Source organism: Castanea sativa, chromosome 6, assembly GCF_040712315.1.
Source record: "Castanea sativa cultivar Marrone di Chiusa Pesio chromosome 6, ASM4071231v1".
Classification (NCBI taxonomy): Eukaryota; Viridiplantae; Streptophyta; class Magnoliopsida; order Fagales; family Fagaceae; genus Castanea; species Castanea sativa.
In genome coordinates, this window is record NC_134018.1 from 38843335 (window position 1) to 38864008 (window position 20674).

The following is a 20674-nucleotide window of genomic DNA, read 5'->3' on the forward strand; positions in this document are numbered from 1 at the left end:
AGAATTGAAACTACAAACAATTTTTTTTTCTTTTTTTCAAATTCTGTTCTGATGTCTTTTTTTTTTTTTTGTGGAGCTGGGTGCACGATTTTAGCCTAGTGCACTTCAACAAAAAAAAATAATAATAATAAGAATGATGAATGAAGAACACAAAAGGAATAGGATAGGATGATAACAGGAAACAAAAAAAATAAAGGGATAGAAAACTGATTTTAGAACCTGTGCTCTGATACCAAATGATGTGAACCTCAATTGACACGCTTTGAGACCCAACAAAAATATTGGAACATCTACCCAAGAAAGCTAAAATTTAGATTTATGATAGAAACCCTGACCCAACGTTTATAGTCGAAACGCAAACCAAATGTATAAGTTGACCTTGACCTTGACCCAATGATTATAAAGAATCATGAACCAAAGGTATAAAGTTTGAACGCCACAAGGAAGAATTCTTGATAAGTTCACAGTTCTTGAAGAACCAAAAGAGAGCAAAGCCTCGCATTTTCTGATTTTTATTCAATAATATTATGAAAAACGTTTACAAACTTCAGAGCCTATTTAAGGGCTCTATAAAACTTGACAGACAAGAAAATATATTCTAAAATAACTCCTAATTGATACCTTACTATATCAAGAATCAAATTTGACCTAAAAAGCATTAAGTGCACCTAAAAACAAAGAAAATACTTAAAAAACGTACTAAATAATAAAACCCTAAATAAAAGTTGATTTGGTCTGAAATTAACAGATCCAAAATAGGAAAAAATCTGCCTTCACTGATATAGAGCTGAAAAGTCAATCAGCCATTAATTCATGCCATAAATCACTCGCAATTAAGCCAGATCAGCCCTAAATAGCTTGAATTAAATTTATTTCGTTTTCAGTTTCCTTTGGGCTAAGCTTGGAATGTCTTGCGTTAGAATCAGCCCAAATCTCTTGAATTAGCCCATTAAGTGCTTCTTTGATCTTCTTGGATCTTGCTCTTGTAATAGGCCCAATTGGAACATGCAATGGATCCTTGAATGCTTGTTGATTCTCATCACCCATAACTCCGGCTTCATACTTTCTACCAAACCCAAAAAATACAAAAAATTATCTTCATGTTTTCACCTGTATGAATGAAACAACTAAACATTGTCAATAAGGTTGTCAAAATCGGGATCTTACGTAGGATTGTGGAGGTAGGTGGGATTGTGAATTATAGGATCGAATCGTGTATTGTAAAATCTTACATATTTGCAAATTTAAAGCAAAAAACACATTGATAATGACTTTGTATATTGAATAATTATTTAAATTGTGATTTTATCCATAAAAAAAACAAAGATTTGCATCATATAATGCAATTTGCATGTCATACATCGTTATGCTTATACTAACAAAAAATATATATTTAAGTTTTGACCCAATATATCTAAAAAATTCAATAAATGTTTAATTAGCAACCTAATACCATAATATTTATCAACAATTGAAAATATTTTCTAAGTTCCAAGTTTAAAATCCAAAATAAGTTATCAAATGGAAGCTAGCTAACTAATATATGAAATCCAAAAGCAAGATTAATATTAAGGTGTAGTGAACATTTAATTATTCCCATTCTAGGATTCTTATAATAATCGTCCTAATCACTATCATCCAGTTCATCATCTATGTAGACATTGTATATTTGTATACTAGAGCTGCAAAAGAAATCAAGATATAATTTCACACTAAACTATTTAAGTTATACCACTCAGCAACAATTACAGAGCATGCTCAAAAAAATCAATATACAAATATATGCATACTAATAAAATTATATATATATATATATATAATAGTAATACTAGAACACAAATTAGTATATTGATCAAACAAATTTAACAAAATTATAGATTAAACGGCAACAAAGCCAATATAAATTCTTTATTTAGAAATGATGAAGCATTCATTCATTTTGATTACAAGTGAACTAGAAACTAGAAAACATTTACTTAGGTTAATATAATTATATATATATATATAAGTCATATCATCACAACATAGAAAAATAAAAACTCTTAAAACTTCATCAAAACCAAGAATTTATCCCATAAAAAAAAAAAAAAACCAAAAACTGATATTTTGGTAGGATAGGTAGAATCGGTAAGATCCCATATGAGATCCCATACGATTCTATGATCATATACAATCCTACATGATCCTACATATGATCTTTCCATTTTTATGATCCTCCTAGTACAATTCTAAATGTTTTGATAACGTGGAATCGTAAAATTGTGCGATCTTAAGATCTAGATCGTGATTTTGACAATCATGATTGTCAATATTATTATTTTTTTCTCCTCCAAAGGATAAAGGGGATGACATTATCTAGATCATTGAAAAGATAGCTGTTGAATGGTGATGGATCTGAAGTAGATCTTTTTTTTATTTTATTTTTTATTTGAGTAGAAGAACTAAAGTAGATCTGGTAAAGAATTTATACAATTAAACCCACTTACCTTAGGTCTTAACTCCGAATCATATGTATGATTAATATTACTAAATCTAAATCTATATTTTTTTCTTTTTGGTAAATATGCATTCTCATCAAAGGTGTTAAAAATGCTAAATGTTATATTTTAGCATTTTTAACACCTCAAATCATAAAAACATACTTACAATAAAAATGCTAAATGCTAAATATTTTAGCACTCAGCTATAGTGAGCTGTTATCAAGCTGGATTTAATTTTTTTTTTATTCTCACCGACTCTCTCTTTTCTCCCTTCTCTCCTCTTTCCTCTCTCACTTCTCTCTCCCGTGCCTTTGTTTATTCTTGGTGGTTCGCCGATGGTTGTGGTTCGGCGGGGTGATTTGATTTTGTGGGTCTGAGTTTGTGGGTTTGGGTTCATGGGTCTGGGTTTTGCGGGTTGATTTCATGAGTCTGGGTTTTGTGTTTTGATTTCAGTGGGTGATTTGATTTTGTGATTTGGTGGGTTCGTGGGTCTCTGATTGGCGTGGACATCGGTGTTGAGGGGAGATCGGCGTGGGTCATCGAGTTGATTGGCGTGAGTCTCTGATCGTTGTGGTGGTTGTTAGAATTGTGGTGGCTGGCGGTGGGTAGGATTACTGGGTTGCAAAAAAGGGAGAAACAAAGAGGGAGAGAGAGACAATGAGACCAAGAGGGAGAGAGGATAAAAAAAATAAAAGCAAAAAAGGAATAAAAAATAATAATAAAATAATATTTAAATGAAGTTGTAATAAAAAATAGAAATTTTGATGTTGAATGTATTATAAAGTGAGATGTAAATATTACAAAATAGCTTTTTGAGATGTTAAATGTTAAAATTTTTAAAACTCTTGATGTGAATGATCTGAATTTTATATAGAGTTCTTAAACGAGTCTTTTGGCTAAAAATTGTAAAAAACGGAGTTTATTATTGTTATAGGTACTGTTCAAAGTTATTTGACAAAATGAGGAGAGAGACTGAATTTCGGCAACAGTACTGCCGAAATTGCAAGAAAAAGTAGAATGTGTCAGGGGAGAGAGGAAAATTGAATTTCGGTAATGAGATTACCGAAATTCTTGTCCTGCCCTTACTCTAAGCCTGCCCGTGAAGTGCCCAAAATGCTGAAATGAAAAACCAATTGTGGCAATGGCATTGCCGAAAATGGGAGGAAAAAAAAAAAAAAAAGAATTGTGGCAACCAAGTTGCCGAAAATGGAGGGGAAAAAAAAAGATTCTACGTCCACAACATTTTTCACAACAAATTACAGGTGGTTAGTTGTTATTGGTTCAAATTTGAACCTAACACTAAGACAACTTTTTTGCTCCAATAATAACAATAAGTAACAACTTGTCATTTATAATTTGTTGTAAAAATATTGTGGACGTATCATTTCTAAAAAAATTTTTGGAGCCGAAATAGATGGAAAAGAAAAAAAAAAAGTGGCAATGTGGCAATGGCATTGCCGAAATAGAGGGGAAAAAAATTGTTTTTTTCCCCCCCCTCTATTTCGGCAATGCCATTGCCACATTGCTACTTTTTTTTTTTTTTTTTCCTTCTATTTCGGCTCCACGATTTTTTTTGAAATGATACGTCCACAATATTTTCACAATATTTTTACAACAAATCATAAATGGCAAGTTGTTACTTATTGTTATTATTGGAGCAAAAAAGTTATCTTAGTGTTAAGTTCAAATTTGAACCAATAACAACTAACTACCTGTAATTTGTTGTGAAAAATGTTGTGGACGTAGCATATTTTTTTTCCCTCCATTTTCGGCAACTTGGTTGCCTCAATTCTTTTTTTTTTTTTTTCCTCCCATTTTCGGCAATACCATTGCCACAATTAGTTTTCTATTTCAGCATCACGGGCAGGCAGGGCAGGACAAGAATTTCGGTAATCTCATTACCGAAATTCAATTTTCTCTCTCCCTTGACACATTCTACTTTTTCTTGCAATTTCGGCAATACCATTGCCGAAATTTAGTTTCTCTCCTTATTTTGCCAAATAACTTTAAACAATACCTATAACAATAATAAACTTCATTTTTTGTAATTTTTAGTCAAAGACTCTTCTTAAACTCTGTGTAGATCTATAATTACTAAAAACATAGTTCTAAAAACAGCAAATTTGTTGTAGCTCATTCCGATCTTTGCCACGTCAGTGACCCAACCACTTGAGATTCCACCCATCTTAATAAAAACGACAGGCCCACCCACTGAAAAAAAACAAAAAAAAAACAAAAAAAAAAACAAAAACGTAGGAGTTAAACACAAAACAAAAACAAAAACAAAAACAAAAACGAAAACGTAAAAAGTAGAAAACACAAGAACTATAATCAAAACAGGAAACAATACACCCCAACCTTCATTCCATTCTGTTCTGCCCAGATCCTTGTTAAGTTCAAGATCCCAAAAACAAAAGAAAAAAGAAAGAAAGTAGCGGTGGATGGCAAAAACCAACAAGTATACCTCCATTAACTTCAACCAGATCTACGAGAAAACCCTTCCTTCCAATTCCAACCCCAACTCCAAACCCATCAAAAACCCATCTTCCTCTTCCTCTTCCTCTTCTTCTTCTTCTTCACCCTCTTACTCTGCAATCTCTTCTCCCAAGACCCATGGCCGCATGTTGGTCCTGACCCGACCCACACCCACATCCAAGCCCAAGCCCATCACCACTCCATCACCACCACCACCACCGCAACCTCTTTCCCCACAGCCTCAGCAAAGCCAGCTGATCCCTGATCGGACCCGGTCTGATCCCGGTTCGGACCATATTTCTCTTCGTCCGTTGGGTAGTACCGGTTCCGGTTCTCCTGCTCTGTCACCGGTTCCGAGCTTTGAGAGGGACAAGGAGGTGGTGGGTGTGGTCACGTCTCCGAAGCCGGACAAATTTGTGCCTCCACATCTTAGACCCGGTTTTTCAGGGAGGGAGGAGCGGATTGGACCGGATGTCGTCCGGGTCAGGGAATCGGGACGGAACAATTTCGGATCTCCGGGTAGGTACGGAGAGGATGGGCGGCCCAAATCGGGTGGTGGGTATGAGAGGATGATGAGGGGTGATGAATCGGAGCTGGGAATGGCGAATCGGCCTAGATCGAGTGGGAGCCGGCCCGGTTCGAGTGGATGGTATGGTTCTTTGCTCATTTTTGTCGAAGTTTATTCAATTTTTGTCTTCTTATTACTGTAAATTTTTTGATTGATTTTTTTTTTTTGGGGGTACTTTTTGCATTGATTTTTTTTAAAGAAATGTTCTTTTTTTGGCATAAATAAGGTTCACCACTTGATCCTTTGTTGGATGTTTAATGTCTAACATGTTATGCAGCAAGGTTTTTAATAGGACAGGAATATGGTTTGAAATGAGATATTGTTTGTTTTTTATTTTAGAAGGGGAGTAATCAGTGTGCAATTTTAACTGGTGGAAGGAGTTGAGGAGACTAGAGAGCATGGGCAAGAAAGATTTGTGTTTAGAAATATTTTCAGTGGCCCTAATTTATTTTTTGGAGTGTTACCTGGTGGTATTGCCACTTTTCTACAATCAGGGAGAGGAATTTGAAACCTGGTTCTCCTAATCAGTGGCATAGCCTTCTCAGGCTATGCCACTGAGCAGTACTCAACATCTGCTCTTTTTTTTTTTTTTTTTAAAGGGAAATTTAATGTGATGAAATATAATAGATAATTAGTTAACGCACGAATATGATAAGATAAGGATAAGAGTGAACTCTATAATAACCGCGGGTGGCAGGGTACTTTGTTATGGTGTGTATTTTTGGTTAGTCTTTTAGAGAATAGTGGATGTGCTCAAGTTATGAGCTGCAGTGGTTCATTTTGAATCAGGTTTGGTTGATGTTTATAATGGAATTAGATGAGGTGGGATTTGGAATTTGAAACAATGATAGTGTGGGATGAACTCTAGTGGGACCAATGATGCAGTTTTTGAGTGATGAAGGTTGCTAGGACAACGTATTGAAAGGAAAAGAATGAGAACAGAGGGGTACTAAAAAAGGGTGAGATCAGAAACAGAGATAATGTTTTTGATGGGATGTAGGGAGAGAATGGAATAGAAATATATTTGAAGGTCTAGAGATGGGAGTGGAGGGGTGAAATCCAAGTTTGTTGGGGGAGTAGTCCTTCGGACTTCTGTAAATTTAGTCTCGTTGTGTCCTTGATAAGAAGGGGCTTGTGTATTGTTTTTTAACATAAAAATATATTACAGGAAAAAAATGTCTATGATGAAAAAGATGCGGTTGGCAACTCTTGCTGCAAATGAGAGAATGAAATAACAAACTGATTATGTGACTTGTTTGAGTTCACTAATTAGGAAGGTAGCGAAGCCAGCCCACTCTGAACATTCCCTAAAAGCGTTAAGAGGCCTTTATTCCTAGTTTTTGTTTCCATTTCCTCCTATTCCCTTCATGTTATTTTTGTTTTTTTTTTACAGCCACTTGATTTGGGATGTTGAGATCTTGTACAATAATGTAGCTTTAGTCGCTTCTTTCTTTCTTTTTTAAATCAAGTTTAGTGCGTCTCTTTTCATAGATATAAATTAATTTTCTGTAACATTTTCTTCTTCAGTATATTTTGTTGTTAGAAGTATGGCTTTGATTATGTGTGGTTTATATGTAAAATTTGTATATTGACGTCTTGAATTGAGGTTGATTTTGGGTACAGTTGAGACTTTTTAAGGGGTTGGGGTTTCATCCAATATTTTCTCAGCTAACTTATTAAAGTCTTGGATCCCAATTCCTTATTAGATTTTCCAATCTTAGTTTGATATGTAGCTCCTCTGTCAACTTCTGGTCTGTAATGTATCTAGCCTTCTAAATTCTAATGTCATCATCTTATTCCTCTCATTGCAATTTGAACCAAATTCAATGGAAATCCCCCACTTGGGTTTTGCCCTGTATGTGGGTTGAAAATATATATCTGGGTTTTTGGTAATTCCAGGATCTGACTTTGGTTTGGGATATATATAAAATTAATGGGCAGAAATGCAGTGTATTGGTGTGCCCAATGCATTGGACAATATGGGGATGCTGTGAATGGCACATTCGAGTTTGATTTTGAGGCATGTAACCTTTATCATGCCTGTAAGGTAAGAAAGAATGGTTAGAGAGATGAGAGTGCTGTGATAGGAAAGGCCTGCCACAATGCACACTATAATACAATATATGGGGGTTCTCAATGTTTATGTATTTTAACTTGTGTTTATTAGCTTACCAAAACAGCCTTGGTGCCCAAGAGTAACAGCAAGGCTCTTTGCATTAAAAGGGCAGTACCTTGGCTTTTTGGCATTCAAGCACCCTTGACCCTCCTTGGCTTTTCTGGATTCTGTATGAACTTTTAGCATCTTTATCTGAGCTTTGCTAACAAAGCATTCCTCACCCCCCCCCCCCCCCACCCCACACCCACTCTCCAATTTTTGTGATGGAAGGTGCTACTGTTTTCCCAATTAGGTAATAGTTAATAGGATGAACCTGTGGAAACATTGTGAATGTGGGTTTTTTTTTTTTGTTCCAGCTCACATAGTGAATGATGGGATCCATGTGAAATTGATATATATTTAGAAACGTGGATTAGGAAAAAGGAAATAAGTTGAACCAGGGGAAACATTATGAAAAATGTATCTTGGTCTCATCTCACATATTGAATGACTAAGTGTAAATTGCGTAATTGCTAGAAATGTGCAAATACAAATACTTTGATAGTGGTCAGCTTTACTACAGAAACCTAAGAAAAGATCTATGCTGTTTGTGAGGTAAATTAGTATTGATCTAGTTCCTCTAAACTAGAACCAATCCCCTTATTCAAATTAATAGTATTTTCTGCTTTTTTTAGGCAAATGGGCTCTTTGATGCACCAAGCTGGTCTTATGTATGATAGGCATAAAATAAAATTTGATCACAATGAAAGCAGTCATTCATGATTATGTGCCATGAGAAAATAAAAATTTAGTAAGCTGATCAGATTTTTGGAATGAACAATGCGTAGGATATTCTTTTTTAATATTGCTCTCTGCCTGTTGGATTATTTACTGACTATATTTATCACCGTGAACAATGCTCAGATTATGTTGGTGAATTGATTCTTTCCTGCGGACAAGGATGGGACGTGCTTGATGCCACAAAGGGTTCTCTATAGCGACCAACTTCTGTCATTTTTCTCTCTGGAACTGGCCTTGATTTTCAGAATGAACGGAATTTCAATTTTTGGAAGATAGTATCCAATCAGGTGGCACCTTCTCAACCCCAAGTGACTGGATTTTTGCCAAATTTTGAAGTGTTGTTTCGCAAAAGATAGGCTTAGGCATCTAAGTCTTTTTAATGCGTGATCATTGGTTCTGTTATTCAGGTTCCAGTGAAATGCAGAATGAACATGTTTGATTTTTAGTTTTAAGGTTCTTTTTATCTGTTTTTAGGTTAGCATCTTGTTGGGATGCTTCCAATTACATTGTTATATGCCTTCACGGTACTCTTTGATGATCCTACTTGTGTAAAAAGATTTATTTCGTGGCATTACCTATCTCATTTACTCTTACAAATCAAAGAATCCATCTCATTACTTTTGGCATTTTATTTTCTTGTCATTTGCTTATGTTGCGGAATTGTAGCTTGACCTGTGTTTTGCATTAGCAAAATGAAATAAGCCAAAATAATGCTAAGAGTAATACCATGAAATTGCATGTTTTGGTGTTCTACGGCCTTTCTATCTGTTTGTTTTAGACCTTACATGTAATTGACAGTTATTTATTTATTGATATTGGATAGGAATCCTAATGCGATTACCCGAATTCTCTCTCTCTCTTACCCCACCCACCCCCCAACAATCAGTTAACGTGTGCTTGGGAGGTACCAATCTGCCTAAGGCGGTTGGTGGTTATTTATTTATTTTATTTTATTTTTTTATGAATGTTCATGCATGTTCTATCAATAGTAGGGGAAAGATACTTATTACCTTAATTGATAGTTTCTCAGATTCGCATTTGTATATATGATGTTAAATTTACATATTCAAATGGTGAGGACAAAAAAAAAAAAAAAAAAAAAAAAAGATATAGATTAAAATTTATTATACTATAATAAAAAAAAAAACTTTTGAAAGGTGCTTAAAAGATTTGAGAAGTGTTTGTTACTGTTGTTTAAACAATAATTTTCAATGTTTAAATAGTATTATACATATTTTTACACACTTTTTTCACTCACACATATTTTTACAAAATAACAACAATATTTAGTAGAAATCTCTTACTAAATTGACCCCTTAAATGATGAAATGTCAAATTTTTAAGCTTACCGTATGAATTTAAGCTAAACATAAGTGTGTGCCACAATTTGTGATTGATTGGCAGCCCACTATAAGCCTTTATTATACATGGGCCCGTGAGTACACCACTAAAAAATTGGGTTTCACTATTTAGGTCTAGAAACCAACTTTAGACCCCTATGTAAAATATTTAACGAACTAGACTATGAGTCTAAGTTAAGGTGGTGCAATATCCATCATTTGCCGTGTCTACCATTTAACATTGTACAACTTATGGTCTTGGATTTGACCAATCTACCACTCTCATTGTACACCTTAAGGTCTCAGCTCTCACTTTCTACTACTCGCGTTGCATCTTCTACGGCAAGCTCTCACTTTCTACCACTCTCACTGTACACCTTAAGGTCTCAGCTTAAACTCGAAGCTAATCTCCATCAGCTCAAGGTCTTCATCCACCTATTGTTGTTCAACAAGAACACAAATGATAATCTCTCAATTTTCGATCTCAAATTCCGTGTCGAACCCATGATCTTGCAATGGGGTTATAATCTTAATTTGCAATATGGTGGCTGCATTCACAGTGGGTGGTAGGCTGGTAGCATATATGGTGGTGTGGGTTGCGGTGTATGTGGATGAAGGGAGAAATTTAAGAATAAAAATAAAAGGTAAAGATATTTTAATAAAACAAAGAAAAAAAAGGAGGTGTTTTTTGTTTTGTTTCTATGAATAGTTAAAATTAGAGAAATTATCTTCATAAGTTAAAATTTTATTTAAAAATTGGCCTAGCCTAATATAAACAATTTTTTTTTCAATAATTCTTCTCCATCACTAATATTTTTAGAATTGATGTGATATTTTGCAATTATTACAATGATGCTTCTGAAAAGATTAAAAAAAAAAAAGTAAGTGTTGCTTGGCATGTGTCACTGCGAGTGGACAAGAAACAGATATTTGAATATAAAAGGTGACAATGACATGTTGAAAATTAAGAAGATGATCTATCTCAATTTGGACGACACGTTTGGTTTGTAGTGCTCTGATTACATATAATTAAAAAAGAAGAAGATATTTTAATAATAAAAAGGATGTTTTATTTTTACTTTTAATTTAATGAATAGTTAAAACAGAAAAATTATCTTCTTAAGTTACAATTTTATTTTAAAAATTGGGCTTAACATTGGCCTAGCCTAATTTTAACTTGAGTAAAATATTATTTTAGTCCCTAAATTTTACCAATTTTTTTTCTAAATTTTAAAAAATTCATTTTCCATCCTTAAATTATTAAAAAGTTCATGTTTCGTCCCTAAACTATTAAAAATATTTTATTTATGTTTTTAAACTTTTTTAAAAATTTGTTTATCATCCCTAAACTATTAAAAACGTTCTTTTTTCATTCTTATTTTTGTCTTTATATCATTCAAAAAACTCTTTATAAAATTTAAGGATAAAAAAAACATTTTTAAAGTTTAAGTTCATATTTTTTCCCTAAACTATTAATAATTTTTTTTTATGTCTTTAAATTTTATTAAAAATTTGTTTATCATTCCTAAACTATAAAAAAAGTTCTTCTTTTATCCTTATTTTTGTTTCTATATTATTCAAAAAACTCTTTACAAAATTTAAGGATAAGAAAAACATTTTTAAAGTTTAGTGACGAAAAACAAACTTTTAGTAAAGTTTAGAGATCAAAATAATATTTTACCCTTTTAACTTTTTTGTTTTCCATTGTTGACTTGTGATGTTTAGATTTGATGTGATGTTTTGCAATTATTACAATGATGCTGCTTAAAGATTAAAAAAAAAAAAGTGTGTTAAGTGTTATACAGAAGGTGACATTGACATATGTAGACAAATTAAGAAGATGACTTGTCTTAATTTGGCGTATGCGTTCTGGTTTGTTAGAGCATTCACATTTGGATTGCCATATGCCAAATGTAGATATATTTTATCATTAAAACACAAAAACATCCCAGCACCCGGCATGCCAATTGTAAAAAAAAAAAAAAAAATCGAGTTACAGTAGTATCTACCTTTAGAATATATTGTAGCAACGTGCAAAACCAAAATAATAATTTTTTATTCATTTTTCCTAAAATTTCTTCTTCTTTCTCTCTCTTCAGCCTCTCACCTCCTCTCTCTCTCCCTACTCTTTTCTTTTCTCTTTCCACTTCTCTGGATCTTGCTCTCTCCCCTCCCTCTCTGTCTAATTGCCCTTTCTTTAGTGAAGGATGGGTTCCGATGTGGGTATTTTCTGGCGTGGGCTCCAACATGGGTCAGGTGATGGTGTGGGTCGTGGGTATGGCGGCGTGAGCTGGGTTGTGGGTTTGGTGGCGTGGAGGTGGGTCGTAGACTCACAATAGAGGTGAGTGGGTTTTGATGGGTGGGTTCAAATGGGGTTTGGGGTGGATTCTGACTCTGATGGTGTTTGGATTTTGATTTTTTGCTATGGATTTTTTTTTTTGGATTTGGATGGTTGGATTTTTTGCTATGGATTTTTGTTTTTTGGACTTTGGATTCCAATGGGGTTTGGGTTTAGCACAGTTTGGTTGGTTTGGTTTGGTTTGGCATGGTGGTGGTATGGTGGTGGCGTGGTGGTTGATATAAAATGATTCTTGGTGGTGGGTGGTGTGAATGTTGCTTAATGGAGGTGGGTGGTGACTGGAAAGCTGGACGGTGGTGGTGGTGAGTGGTTGAGAGAGAGTAAGAGAAACAGAATTAGAGAGAGAAGTGAGAAATATTAAAATATTATTTTTCTATTATTTTAATGTGTAGTAGTATGGTAAAATAAAGGTTGAGATGTTAGATGTGTTGTAAAATAGTATGGTATAAATGATAAAGTAGCTTTTGATATGGTAAAATAAATTTTTTTTTGTAGATACCAGATGTAAATGTTCTTAGTGCACTAATTACGTATGATTAAAAATTCTGAAAAGTTTCAATCTAGAAAGTGAAAGTAGAATATTGTGGGATTTCTTTTTAAAAAACTTGTTAAAAATATTACTAAATAAATATCTCACTCCTCTCCTCTCTGGGAGTTACCGACACTCGTCCATTTGAGAATTTCTTGTTTAGATACAATGAGATGTTGTACATAGAATATAAATGAAATGAAATTATCACTTCCTAACGGGAGGCGAAAGGCAATTTACATAGGGAAACACTTACAAATAGGGATAGGAGAAAGAGAAACATCATCATTTATTCATAATACACAGTAATTGGGATTGCAAATACATTACCAATACCAAAAGAGTAAAAACCAGTACACTCGAAATATTTGCCTACTTTCATGCTCAGGTACTACCCTGTTGTTGACAAGACTCAAGGGTAAACCTCAATGAGAGACCTCAGACCCATAATAGGAGTTATCTTATAGTGGCTGAAGCCAGCAGCCAAGAAGAGCTTCTTCCATTCTTTTTCATTACGTTCTTTGCCTGTCAGGTAGACCATCATCACCAGATCAAAGCATAATTGTGTTTCGGTTGACTCCTTGTCCATTTCCTGGATTTCAAGGACCATGTCTATGATTATCACCTTCCCTTCCTTGTTTTTGCTCAAAATTGCTTCTCTACATTGCTTCAATATCTTCACACACTCTTCGTCACTCCAGTCATGCAGAATCCACTAAATGTAAAGTTTAGGCCACAGTTTAGACGCTTGTAATAACATTAGACAAAGAACATTTTATCTATAAAAACATGAACGTGTATAAAGTATGTATAACGTTGAAATGGCAAGAACTAGAGCTGTTGCCTGTTGGTACCCTTTTTTTTTTATTTTTTAATGGTTGGAAATCCTACACTATTACTCGAACCCATTCCCCTAATCCCCTAATCCCCTAAACCCCCCAAGCTCTAAGGCTCGGGGAGGTACCATCCTGCATAACAGGCGGGTGGTGACCTGGTGGTTAGCTAGCACTATATATGGTTCTAACAAGTGGTATCAGAGTGAGGTTACAGGTTTGAATGCCAAGGTGCCGCTGGGCGCGATTGTGAGCCTTATGGGGGTTAGCAATCACCCTATAGGGTGTTGACCTTATTCACGCCGGGGGGGCGGGGGGGTTATATTCACTGTCTCACTTCGAAGCATGACATTAGTACTTGATAAGAGCTGTGGTTAGCATCGCTGTCTTAACAGAACTCTCTAAATTTCAGTAAAACTTGAGAGGATCCTGAGATAAAGTTCTATAAGCTTCATAAAACTAAAGTAAAAGCTAATAATAATCGATGATAGAATTTAAAACATCTGTATCTACCTTGAGTAAAATTGCGTTTGCTGGAGGTATTGCCTCAAACATGTCCCCTCCAATAAAGTCCAAGTTCTTGGTCCCCTGCATGTTAGCTACAACATGTGGAAGATCAAACACAGTACACTGAATGTCAGGGAACTCGTTTGAAATTGCAATAGCCATAGTTCCTGTGCCACCCCCTACATCCACCAAGGACTTTAATCCCTTGAACATCCATTTACACTCTTTGATCAGAACCCTCGCGATCAACTCAGAGTCACTAAGCATGGCGTTATAAAACATGTTTGTGAACCTTGGTTCATGAGCCACACAATCCCAAAATGTCATCCCATGTGTCATCTCAAATGGGGTGGGATCATTGTTTCTGAGCCAAGCACCCAAGAAATTCCATGTAGTAGTCAATATGGGATCGACTTGGACAAGAAAAAACGGTGCTGCATTCAAGGGCTCATCTTTTAGGAGAAGACGGGAAGCTAGAGTAAGAGAATACTCTTCTTCTTGCTCACTTCCATCAACTTTTTGTTTAGCAAAGAAGCCAGAGTGAACTAGGATGCGCATAAGGCGGTAGACGCAGTGAGACTTGGTAGGGTGGACATGAAGTGCAGAGACAAGCTTGGAAAGAGACATGGGTTGGCCATGGTTGTTGATGATATCTGGTATGCCTAACTGAATTGCACATTTCAGTGACATTGAGTTTATGAAATTGAAAGCATGATTCCATATATGGGCTTGAGCTTGAAGTAGCTCACTAGCACTTACTTCATTGCCCAAATCCATTATAAATGGTCCAAAGCTGGTGTCTGCTTCATTTCATGAGACATTGATTTCTATATATATTAGTGAAGCTAATTGTTACTTAGTTGTTATTGGTTGAAAAAAAAACTTTCAATGATAGGTTGAAATTAGAACTAGTAATAACTTACAACCTAAAACTTGTTACAACATTTTTACAATAAATTTTAAGTGACAGATTGTTATTTAGCTATTATTGGTTATTTTTTTTTTAATAATGTGTTTAAATTAGAAAACTAGTAATAACTCACCACCTAAAATTTGTTATAAAAATGTTTTAGATTTATAACACTTTCTCTTAATTGAAAGAAGAAAAAAGGCGAAGAACTGGTTTATATTTTCCTTGTTTTAATTTTGATATAACAATGGTTAATTCTTGTCCAGGTTTAATTAAGAGAATGTCCACAGGTGGTGTATTCAAGGCAGACTAGAGGTTGGTCATTTACTCCTCAATTGTTAATTCTAGGTCAAATTATTTTGTTGGTCTTAAACCATTAGCAATTTTAGTCCCTCAAATTTAAAATGACCGCTTTTAATCCTAAAAATTATGGGTTTTAGTTTTTCAAGTTTTAAGTAACTGATTTTAGTCCCTTTCAAACTTAAAATGACTACGCCTTCAATCCTTAGTGTATCTAATAGAAGGATGGCTTGTCAATTTTTAGTTTGAGGACTGAGTGGTGATTAAATTAAACTCCTTATTTTCTATTCGTCTGATGAGAGATCCTTCCCCTAGTTGTCTTCCTCTGGAAATTCGGATCACCTTAATTTGAATCCTCCTTTGCTTCTGCTTTCAATACCAGATCTTCCAAATCCACAAGCAACTCCAAAATCTCAATCATGAAGACCTCTGTCACCCAATTTCAGCACAGAACAATATCTTTAGCATCTGTAAACGCCTATTGAGAAGTGCACCAATTTTCCCTGTAGCAGTGCGCTTTCAATTTTCGTTCACGTTGTGCATGTGTTCATTTATTAATAGGAATTCTTCTTAATAAACTAGACCAATGATTTGCATGGTTTGGTGGTTTACTGTTCTCTTGAAGGCGCGCATGGGAACAGTAAAAGAGTTTTTAACTCTTGCACAGAAAAATTATTAGTAGGAATCTTTTCATAATTTATTGATCATTATAATTTGTCGCTAAAAGTAGATACACGGCTAAAGATTCTGAAATCTTAGACAAAAAAATTAACATTAGTTTTTTTTTTTTTTTTTCATGAACCATTCATCATCGATCGTCACAATACTTTCAAGCTAATCTTTGCCGATATCGTTCATATGCAAACATTATATTTCAATTGGTTTCGTTTATTTTTTAATTATTTAGAGAAAGTGGAGTGAAATAATGAGAAGATAAAGTCTTTGTGATAGTGTAAATGGTCAGATTTTCTAATTTTGATTTAGAGAAAACGAGTGAGAGCAACTGATGACACTACAGTGTCTGGTTCGCCATGCATAAAAGAGAAAATCCTTCTGATATACACCACTTGTTTGATAATTGAAAAGATATTTAACTGTTCTCATATTTTTGGTGTCAAGTATCCATGATCCGTGGATTTCTTTTTAGATATGGAACTTAACGAAATGCTCCCTCTTAACCTTAATTTCTTTCTTCTAAGCTGAAATCAATAATAAAAAATTCCCTGAGTATTCCGTTAATAAAAAAGTCACCCATCAAAAAAAATAAAAAAAGTCACCTGAGTAATTCCATGATCCATGTATTTCTTTCTAGATATGGAACTGTACAAAATCTTCGCTCTTAATCTTTCTTTCTTCTAAGTCGAAGTCAATAATAAAAAAGTCTATGAGTAATTCCAAGATCACACCATTTATCACACATTTTTTTTACAACTATTTTATGTAGCAGACATTAATTGACGTCCAGTCTTTTTAATATGGCCTCACCATTTGTTATTCATCACTTACCGCTTATTATATCAGAGTTATAAAAAGGTTGTGATACAAAAGGGTGTTGTAGATTTTTTCAAAGTCACATGTATACACCTTAATAGAGATTGCATTCGTAGGAAATTGCATGAAATATGGTTGTTATATAAGAGAGTGGAAGTACTTATACCTAGTTAATTAGCGCTGTTCAAGGGTTAGTTTGGGTTGGGTTTGAGCTTCACTAGGATTTGACTCAATCCCACTAGGCAGTAGCACCAACAGGTTAGACTGAGTCAGTTTCAGTTGAAGCCAAGAGAGATTGCAGCGATCGAGATGCCAACAAAAAATGATGAAGATTTTATGAGATCTGTCCAAATCCAATGGAAATCTCACAATGTGAGATCTCGCTAGATTTGGTGGAAATCTTACCAAATCTAGCGAGATTTTGTCAAATTTAGCTAAGATTTCACTGGATTAGTGGATCTTGCTGGAACTGCCTTAAGTCATCAATTAAACCAGGTTTCTCGAATTTTGTAGGAGAGAACCCGAGATTCAACCCACTAGATTCAGGTTTTGAAGGCGAATAACCACTGCCAATTGCTACAGCCACCACCACTAGATTCGGTTTGGGCCTAATCGGAACCCTCGAGTGGGTTGGGTTAACAGGTCTCTGGACATCCATATTATTACTTATATTTTTGGATCAAATATAGTTAAGTAATTGAGGGGCAAGGCATTGGCATGGGCAATGGCCTTGGCTACGATATGTATGCCTCCTGAAACATCAACCGATGTTATTAATTACACTAACACACCCTTTCTCCTGAAATGGTTATGCATTGGCTCTTGGCCTGCATGACCATATGGGACCAGACGTTGACATGATTAATTTCGTGTCAACGTCTTCGTTAGAAATCAATCTAGCTAAGAAGAGGAGTGTTGTGTTACACTGAGTGATTATTCTTGATGAGACAAGAAGCATGGGTAAGCATTGTGGACATGTGATCGGTGATCATCACACCATGACAATGGCACACCCTCTCACACATTATGTCTTCTTATAGGATTAGATATTGCAAAATTAGACTAAAAGCAGTTAATCTGCTTGAACCTAAAAGAAACGTGTTGGGTTAAGATGAATTGACCCGTTGCAAATTAATTTATTACCCAAGATAATTAATTAGATCAAATTACATGCAATGGCGTGGTAGCACAAATAAATTACCAACTAAACTAAATGCAGCGGAAAATAAATTTGACATGGTAAGTTGTTTATGAATGGTGAAAACCACCGAGGTAAAACCCCACCGGGTGAATTTAAGGTTACCACTCTCAAGAATCCACTATTATCAATCACAAGCGGTTACAAATATAAGGAATTTTACTAAACCCTATGGCCTATCCCAAAATACTAACCTACAGTTAAACTCTTATCCCAGTACCCAATTGGATTTGTATTGTAGTGACAATCTTCCCGTTCAATGCACAAATCCCAGTACGTGACTAACCAATGATGCACGAATCCCAGTATGTGACTAACTCCAGCAACTTGAAGAGGTTGTTGGCTGCAAAATTTTTCAGTTCATCAACAATAAAGATTAGGAAGCTTCTTGGTCCTAAAACCATTGGTGTAAAGATGCAGTAGCTTCTACAGAGAGAATAATGAACTAGGTCACAATTTGCTTGTATTCTCTTGACATCGATTCACTTGTGACGGCCTTTAAAATAAGTCTTATATATGTCTAAGGTTATGAGAAAAGAAACCCTACATAAATACATTAGAATATGAGAGTAATCAGATTTGAAAAGCCTAATTTCGTAATTCTTGATAGAAACAGCTTGTGTCGAATTTCAACATTAAATCTTGATAGAAAGGATTTTGTCGAGACTTCTGTCGAGTTTTAATGAACAACTCTTCTTCACTTATTACTTGGTCAGATTTTCATGGCTTTAACACTTGACTTGAACGACATGTTTCTTGAAGCCTTAAACCCATCATAGATCTACCCAATTATAAGTAAAGTGCATTTTGTCAAAAGATTAGTCAATTACATAAAATATTTTCCTAACAAAATGTATAAGTAGGGATAGAAATTGAGCCAGAACTTAAAGTTAGGGGGGGCAAAAGTATAAACAATTTTTTTTTTAAAAAAAAAATCCAAATAAGCAGTCATTTAGAAAGTTAAGTTTTTTTTTTTGGTGTCTTGTGTTTTGTCAGATGTGTGTGGGTGTTCACTTAGACTAGTTAGAATCAGCTTAGGAATTGGGGTTTTGTTTTAGGGTGTTGTTTGGGCTTAAGTTTGTTATTGGTAAATTTTGTTGTTGAGCTTGTTAAATTTATTTTAGATTTTAGATCAATAAATTTTTTTATAGCCTTTAAAAATATCAATAATGTTGTTGAAGGGGGAAAAGTGCAAATTTATTGAAACAAATTACTAAAATTAATACACACACACACATATACTAAAGAAATTTTGAAATTTTTTTGGGGGCCAGGGGGGCTAGGTCCAAGTATAGTTCCGTCTCTGGGTAGGGATTTTTGGATTCATAAACCAAAATGGGTGAACTTGTACTTGACATGTTGAAAAAGACTAGTCAAGTCAGGTCGGGTCGCGAGTCACACAAATTAACCATTTTTTGAAGGGAATTTTTCTATTTATTTGACTCTACGGAACTGTGTTAAAATTAAATTTGATTACAATAATTTTTTTAAATGATTAGGAATTTAACTATTATGAAAACTCACACACAAGCACACACCATCAATTAGACTTGATTAGGAAATCCTAGACTAAATTGAAAGCAATATGCAAAGATGAATGTTCTCATGGCGAAAAGAGCATTGCAATTAGTTTTTTGAGCTACCTTTAATGGCATATGATCTCTTGAGTATTCTTATAACTAGTGCTATGGTTACATCAACTTTTAGCATATAAGGTAAAGTTAGTATCAATCTTGTATTTTGCCAAAGATTGTTGAAGCTTTAATTTGCACTTGGAATTTGTTGTGTGACAGCGGAATTTCTGATACCATTTCTTGTATAATATCATTCATTGATTTGAACAAATTACAATAAAGGCAAATAAGTGAACGAGCACCACAAAGAGAATACAATAATTTATGAGGTTCCTCATACAACGTATCTCCATAGAAGGAGATTTTTTTTTTTTTGAGAAACAAACTAATTGCTAAACGCACATACACACATTAATTACACTCTCTCGCCAAGCTCACCATAAAAAGAGATTGAATCCACTATTCCCAATGCAGATTAAAACGTTTAACCTCTCTTATGTAACTCTCATTATATGTATTCTATCAACCCAAAAAAACTACTCCTTTTGTCCCATTTTGTTTGTCCTGTTTAAAAAGTTAAACTTTTTAAGGGAGCATCATTTATTGTCTTGCCTGTCTTATATAAATGTATAAGTTTCCAAAACCATCCTTAAATAAATTTATCAAAAAATAGTTTTGAAAATAAAATAGGGGTATAATAGGAACATTAGTAAATTAATGACTTATTTTTAGAAACAGGACAACATTTTGGGACATCCCAAAATGGAATAGAGGACAAATAAACTGGGACGGAGGGAGTATTAAATTGCCTTTTTCTATAGAGAACTAATACCTTTTCTTCTAATGTTTTTGCATTCAAGATAATTTAAACCAAAAAAAAAACTACTAAAAGACTTCTAAAAAAATTTACTTATCTAAAAAAAATTAAAATAAATTCAAGTGCTGCCACAATTCTTTAAAAATTATATATCAATGTTGAATAAGAAAAAAGGAAAAAAAGCCCAAGTGTTTGTCACAATTATTTCCAAATATTCATTGTCCTACTACTAAAAGAGTACTTCTTAAGAAAGTTTAAAACAAGTGAAAGTGGTGGTATATATATATATATATATATATGTTGAATAACCAAAAAAAAGTGCAAGTACTATAACAATTTTTTTTATAAAAAATATTATCCTATTATTAAAAGACTTCTTGAAAAAATTTACTACTTC

General features: G+C 34.2%; 2 protein-coding genes across 2 annotated transcripts; one reads left to right on the plus strand and one right to left on the minus strand.

Annotated features, from left to right (window-relative positions):
• The first annotated feature begins 4774 nt into the window (after positions 1 to 4774).
• Positions 4775 to 9045, plus strand: LOC142640677 (uncharacterized). Its single transcript, XM_075814880.1, has 2 exons — positions 4775 to 5604; positions 8543 to 9045. Coding segments are annotated over exons 1-2 (684 nt in total). The 5' UTR covers positions 4775 to 4921; the 3' UTR covers positions 8544 to 9045.
• Positions 9046 to 12893: 3848 nt separating this feature from the next.
• Positions 12894 to 14775, minus strand: LOC142641423 (trans-resveratrol di-O-methyltransferase-like). The gene is made up of 2 exons (XM_075815861.1): positions 13994 to 14775; positions 12894 to 13362 (listed from the first exon to the last, which is right to left on the minus strand). The coding sequence occupies exons 1-2, from the start codon at positions 14762 to 14764 to the stop codon at positions 13060 to 13062; spliced, it is 1074 nt and encodes a 357-aa protein (XP_075671976.1). The 5' UTR covers positions 14765 to 14775; the 3' UTR covers positions 12894 to 13059.
• Positions 14776 to 20674: the final 5899 nt, after the last annotated feature.